The sequence below is a fragment of the Epinephelus fuscoguttatus genome, linkage group LG11 (genome assembly GCF_011397635.1).
Source record: "Epinephelus fuscoguttatus linkage group LG11, E.fuscoguttatus.final_Chr_v1".
Taxonomy (NCBI): domain Eukaryota; kingdom Metazoa; phylum Chordata; class Actinopteri; order Perciformes; family Serranidae; genus Epinephelus; species Epinephelus fuscoguttatus.
In genome coordinates this window covers 19,873,422-19,879,728 of record NC_064762.1, presented here as the reverse complement: position 1 = coordinate 19,879,728, position 6,307 = coordinate 19,873,422, and the positions used below count along the sequence as shown (strand labels likewise).

The window sequence follows — 6,307 nt, the reverse complement described above, 5'->3', positions numbered from 1 at the left end:
CCTGCTGCAGTGCCCTTGAGCAATCTGAGCAAGACCTGAGATCACTAAGAGCCCCTGGGTTACTTCGACTGCTCCAGAGCCGATCCTGGGCTGGCTTCCCAGCGGAGAGTTGCCCTGAGGCTGTCAATAACACACATTGTCTTTTTTTTTTTTCCACGTCCCCTCTCTCCTTCTCTCTTCCCTTGCTTTCATTCTTGTTCGCAATGTTTGGGCGCATTTCTCGATTCACCTTGAAAGAAAGCTCCCAGCCAGCCTGTCTCCCGCGTCATCAGTGGCCTAAGCCGTATACCACTGTACCGCCGCCCCCCCTCAACCTACAAGGGAGGAGTCAGCTTTCCTCCCGCAGAACTGAGTGTATAACACTCTGCAGCCTGCCACAATGTGTGTCAGAGGACTGTCTGTGCTCCCTAAGTAGATGACTGCTCCAAATCTGGTGTCTGTATTACTGACTGCGAGATACGAGAGAATTTTGGTTCGCACAATATCATCCCGAGTCAGGACAAGGTAAGCATCTCCACATTTTAGCGGTTAAATATAGAAACGTGTTATTATTTCCTCAGATGTTTCACACACAGCTGAGTCTCTGTTTGGTTTGATTGTTGTCATTCCATGTGTTTTTCTGTAAACATGATTTCTTTTTTTTTCTTTTTTTCTTTTTTTTTTTTTGTGTCCTAATCTCATTTTCTGGCATGTTTACTGAGTGGTGAGCCAATGCGCCGTTTTGCACACTTTGTGCGTCACGGTCACATTTACGCACATTCTCCTGTGAGATTTGTGTGGTTTTTTAAACCCCACTGTGGAGTAAGTGTGGAATCTAGTGGAGCAGACTGTGTGTCTGTGTGTGGGCTTCGACTCATGCTCTTTCTGCAGCGGAGTTTTCAGGTGTGATAGAGAGGGGAAGAGACGGAATGGGGAGAGACACTCGTTGCTTTTTTGGAGACTTAGGTGTCTTTTGTTCCTTTTACAGGTTTTTCGATTGTGGGATAGAATGCCGGCGATCATGAGTAAAAACTCCGATTTGGAGTTTGACTCCTTACAACCGTGTTTCTACCCGGATGAGGACGACTTCTACGTCTGTGGTCCCGACTCTGCGCCACCGGGGGAGGACATCTGGAAGAAATTCCAGTTGTTGCCCACTCCGCCCCTCTCCCCGAGCCGAGCCGCGCTACCGGGGGAGCCGGCGACTGCCTCACCGGAAGCAGACCCTCTGAGCTTCGGCTTGGGGGACCCACTGGACTGGGCTTCTGAGCTGCTATTCCTGCCCGAGGACGATATCTGGGGGGCGTCCGACGATGGGGACCTGTTCGGCTCCGTTTTGGATACTAACCCCAACAACATCATTATCCAGGACTGTATGTGGAGTGGCTTCTCCGCCAGGGAAAAGCTGGAGCGGGTGGTCACGGAGAAACTCGGCAAGGCTATTTCCACTGCCGCAGGAGGCGGCAGGAACGTGTGCGTCAAGGCGCCGGAGGTTGTGAGCCGCAGCTCGGTGTCAGAGTGCGTGGACCCCACGGTAGTCTTCCCTTTCCCGGTGAACAAGAAGAACGGCAGCAGGGACTCAACCGGGACCGTTAACACATCCACAAGCCACGGGAGCGCTGCCAGTGACTCCGGTAAGAATTTAAAGAGGAAAAGCTTTTGTTTGCGTTTTTGTGAAACTGTGGTGCCAAGAAAACACACAAAACCAAAATATCAGTTTTATTATCATCATCATCATCATCATCATCATCATCACCACAGTTACCACCATTAATACTGTTGATGTTGTTGTTGTTGTTATTATTATTATCTTAATGATTGTTATTATTGTAGTAGTGAGTGGAGCTTGTTCATATGACTGGCCCAGAATCGGATTATCTCGTTACATTCCACTCACTCACACACACACACACACACACACACACACACACACACACACACACACACACATTGGAGTAGTGACACAGTGAACGAGGTTTATGTAATCAGCGGGCTCTTCATCCGGCAGATGGCAGTAAAATGGGGAATTGTGTGCCTTCCTGAACTCAGTTGGCATCTGAGCCAAACAAAAAGACACCACACTCTAGTGACTGCAGCCGGACCGGGGCTGTAAGAGCAGAGGGGAGGGAGGGGAGATGAAAAGGTGTTCAATAATGTGATGAGCTGATAAAGTGTCTGGCTCACGGTGCCGTGAAGGCTTTCATTACGCATGGATTGAGGGATAATTTGCGCACAGTGGGTGAGAAATTGGCATTTATTTTTTTTGAACAGTCTGTACGAACTGCTCCTGAGTTCAGTTGATGACTAAAATTAGCTCGAGATTATGAACAAGAGGTACACTACAAAAGCACAAGGAAGGAGTGCCCACATCAACAAAAGCATACACTCAAGAATACACACTGACACACTCCTGTTTTTTTCTGTAGGAAGCAGTTTAGATGGGGAAATGAGGGCTGTGTGTATTTAATCGCCCAAAGACTTCATCTCCCATCTATTACCGCCCGTGAGTTCCCTAAACAAACACTCACGAGTCCTTATCAGCGTGTTTTCGCTGTGAAACAGCAGTACAAAGGCCTCCAGCTTGGCACAGAGGGTAGACTCGGCCAGCCTTGCCAAACACCTCCTCCACTGCGAAGAAAGGAGGACGGAGGAGGGCCCTGGCTGCTTCTTTTAGGGGGGTGACAGCTTTGAACGAGCGCTCCATCTCGACAGCTGTCTCCCTGGCGCCGCTCCAGCTCCGAGGCTTAAAGGGTGGTGATCCGATCGCCTGCCGCCCCACCGCCCCCTGCGCGCAAGCGCCGCTCCAATGCGCTTCCGCCGCTCGCAGCGTTAAGACGCGTCTTTCTTTGTGCTGCAGGCGTTATTTACTTTCTCATCACAGAGGAGCTGACTTTACAGGCTGCACTGTAGGTTGGGCCAGTGTTCCCATTACCTCACCTCTCTCCACAACCCTGCTGCACAGCTGTAAGACAGTGGCAGAGAAAAGTGGCTTTAGGCTAATATTTTATCTCCCCAGGCAGACATCTTTCCTGCTATTTATAATCTTTCCAGCTCCAATAAATGAGCTGTTCCACCCTGAGAGTGAAACACCAAACAGCTAAATCCCATCTTCACATGTGGTAAAGCCAGCCACGCCCCCTCATCCACCCAGCTGTGCCCAGCTTTGTTTTGATAGCAGCGCCAGATTGTGTGTGTGTGTGTGAGTTCAGTGAGTGTGTTGAGACAGCATCCCAGTGCAGCGGTGTCTGAAGTGGGTTACTGTAAGCTGTAAAATGCCACACTCTTCAGATGCTCCTGAGCTGATAATGAGAGCCATTATCACAAAGGCATTTTAACTGGGCCTCACACTCTCTTGCCTCATGATTGGCCACTTCCTCTCATCTTCAAAGGCGCCAGTCCGTGATAAGTCTCAGCTGCTCAGCTCCACTCCAGCACAGGTATTAGGAGGAAGAGCTCAGCAGGAAAAAGAAGCAGGATATTTCTTTTCCCCCCTACTTCATCAGAGGTCAAAGTTAAAGTGAAGTTCTTAATGCCTCGCGCACCGTCAGCGTGACTGAGGCTGCAGTGATAGACCCAAGGCATCAGACTAAAACTGTCTCGTCTCACCGGAGAAGATTAGGAGAAGTTTTGAGGGAGGGATAGAGAATGAAAGGCAGAAATCCAGCCTGTCTGCTCAGCGCTGAGACTGAACGTGTCAACGCCTGCAGAGCAGATTAGTTGAGGAGTGACTGACACTAAGCATTAAGAGAGTTTTGCTTATGCAAACAGCATTGAGCAACGCTTTGCTCCCACACACACTCTCCTGATCTCATTCTCATACATACCTGTCAGCCGCTGGTACATAGGTGACATAGTGGGAATACTTGGTGTGTCACAGCGATTAAGTCACTCACATTCTGTTTTCTTTTCCCAGAAGAGGAAGATGACGATGAAGAAGACGAAGAAGAAGATGAAGAAGAGGAGGAGGAAGAGGAGGAAGAAGAGGAGGAGGAGGAAGAGGAGGAGGAGATTGATGTGGTTACAGTAGAGAAGAGGCGCTCCACAATCAACAAGGCATCTCCCATGGCGACGGGTACAGTCACCATATCTGTGCACCCCAAGAGCCAAGACGCCAGAGGGATCGTCTCAGCATCCGGCGTCGTGAGTCGGTTCGTCAGCCGAGCTCCTCAGGAGCTGATTCTGAAGAGGAGCTCGGTGCACCAGCAGCAACACAACTACGCAGCCCCCTCGCCGTACGCCTCAGACGACGACCCTGCCCCACCTCCAAAGAAGCAAAGGACATCAGATGCACCTCGACCTCCCACCAGAACCATCTCCTCATCCTCCTCATCCTCCTCCACATCCTGCAGCTCAGTCGCCAGCAGTTCGTCGGGGCCACGCAGCAAGCGCAGCGCCAGCGGAGACAGCAGCCCACGCGGCAGCTCCGACTCAGAGGACAGCGAGCGCCGACGCAACCACAACATCTTGGAGCGCCAGCGCCGCAACGACCTGCGCTCCAGCTTTCTGACGCTGCGCGACCACGTGCCAGAGCTGGCGCATAACGAGAAGGCGGCCAAGGTGCTGATCCTGAAGAAGGCCACCGAGTACGTGAGCTCATTGGAGACGGAGGAGATGAGGCTCCAGCAGGAGAAGGACAGGCTCCAAGCCCGCAGGCAGCAGCTAATGCGCAGGCTGGAGCAGGCTAGGACTCGCTAACAGACAACCACTACAACACAGAAACACTCACATATACCCTGGATGACCCCCCCCCCTTCCCCCTCCCTGCCTCAACTCAGTCTGAAACACAGTTAGCCGCACACACACACACACACACACACACACACATAGGCCTATACACTTAAGCACAGACACATAGGCCTGCATATCTGTCGCACACACACCAACATCTCAGAGGACGTTTTTCTTCAGATGCTGACACACACCTTGGAGGAGCGGGGCGGGGGGGCACCAGGGGGTTGCTCGGACTTTCACTGCCGCCACTTTTTTTGCACATTTGTTGACGTTAAGAATGTTTAGGGTTTACTTTTTCAATCCAGTCACATTGAGGAAAGATAAAAAAAGAGAAAAGAGCGAGGAAGGAGGAAAGAGCGAGAACACACCTTTGTCTCAGTCTTCCCTTCCTCTGGTTTTTTATATCATTTGTATCTTGTTTTTTTTTTTTTTTTTTTTGGTTTTTGTACTCACTGTGACACCAGCCTGGAATCAGGTGATTCCCACAGGGACGGGTGTTTGAGGGCACTTTGCTTGGAGAGTTCACGTACAAGAAGCAGTGCACACTTAACTTTGCCTTCACCACTGCAACAAAAAAAAACAAAAAACTGAAGAGACTACGACGACTGAGGCGTTCATGGGTCACATAAACGATGCCACTACAGGTTCTCTTTCTCTCACTCCTCTCTCACACTGGTGCTCAAACCAAGTCAGTGGATGTATAACTGTGCACCTTGCTAGCCGACACTTTTGTATATAACAATAGTGTACAGACAAAAAATACACTCAGATCTGCCTTGTTTTGTAATACATTTTTGTCCTTGTTTTTTTATACATGTCAGGAAGCTGCCAATAACTAGACTGGAAGTTTATATACCTTTAAAAGTACTGTAAGGCCTCGATTTTTGAGAGTCATGAAACTTTGTAATATAACAATATATTGTTTTTTTTCCTTCTCTTTTTCTTTGTATTGTATCATATTACTAATTCTACACACCTTTATGCTTTTAGTGTGAACCTGATACATACTAAATTTGATACTTATATTTTCGTATGAAAATGAGTTCTCGGTAGATATCACTTTATCTCGTCATTTTGTTTCTCTTCTATCTCAAATAATTCTTTTGTACAGCAAAAATGCGTTCTATCCTCATGTACCTGGCCTTTTTCTTTCCTCCTATTTTGTTTATATTTGTAACTATCGGGTGCATAGAACTGGGTAAACGGATATAAGATGTTTGTTTTTTTCACTTTTAAAATGTACATTTAGTGCTGCAACTCATAGCACTTTGAAATACCTCATTTTGAAAAATAAATAGACATCATAAAATCCTCACCTCTCGCCTCCTTGCATGGTTTATTGTCAAGCTCTCACCCTTTGACCCCCTCTCACCCTTTCATATCTGTTTATTTTCCTATTTGCCTCCACATTTCCGTATTTGTTTTGCCGCTCTCAAAGACTCATCCTGACCAAAAAAAAAAAAAAATAAAGAGAGTGTCTTCTGAATCCTCTCTGTCTCAGCACCCTGCGGCTACCTCCCCCTTCTGTAGCCTCTCACACCCACCCACACACACACACCTACGCACACACACACTTCAAGTGCACCGGAGCACACAC

The 6,307-nt window shown here is 48.6% G+C and overlaps 1 protein-coding gene across 2 annotated transcripts; it reads left to right on the top strand.

Moving 5' to 3' along the window:
• Positions 1-346: 346 nt before the first annotated feature.
• mycn (MYCN proto-oncogene, bHLH transcription factor) lies at positions 347-6,025 on the top strand. Of its 2 annotated transcripts, none has more exons than XM_049590424.1 (3): positions 347-504; positions 968-1,613; positions 3,896-6,025. In XM_049590424.1, the coding sequence occupies exons 2-3, from the start codon at positions 989-991 to the stop codon at positions 4,672-4,674; spliced, it is 1,404 nt and encodes a 467-aa protein (XP_049446381.1). In that variant the 5' UTR covers positions 347-504; positions 968-988; the 3' UTR covers positions 4,675-6,025. The 2 variants fall into 2 exon arrangements, with proteins under 2 accessions (XP_049446381.1, XP_049446380.1); XM_049590423.1 differs by having other exon boundaries at positions 352-504; positions 3,893-6,025.
• The last annotated feature ends 282 nt before the right edge of the window (positions 6,026-6,307 follow it).

What these genes read in the sequence shown, in the direction of transcription:
- mycn (XM_049590423.1), top strand. Translation starts at nt 989, where the DNA reads ATGCCGGCGATCATGAGTAAAAACTCCGATTTGGAGTTTGACTCCTTA. An exon ending in GAGCGCTGCCAGTGACTCCG is followed by an intron (nt 1,614 to 3,892) that starts GTAAGAATTTAA and finishes TTCTTTTCCCAG; the next exon opens with AAGAGGAAGATGACGATGAA.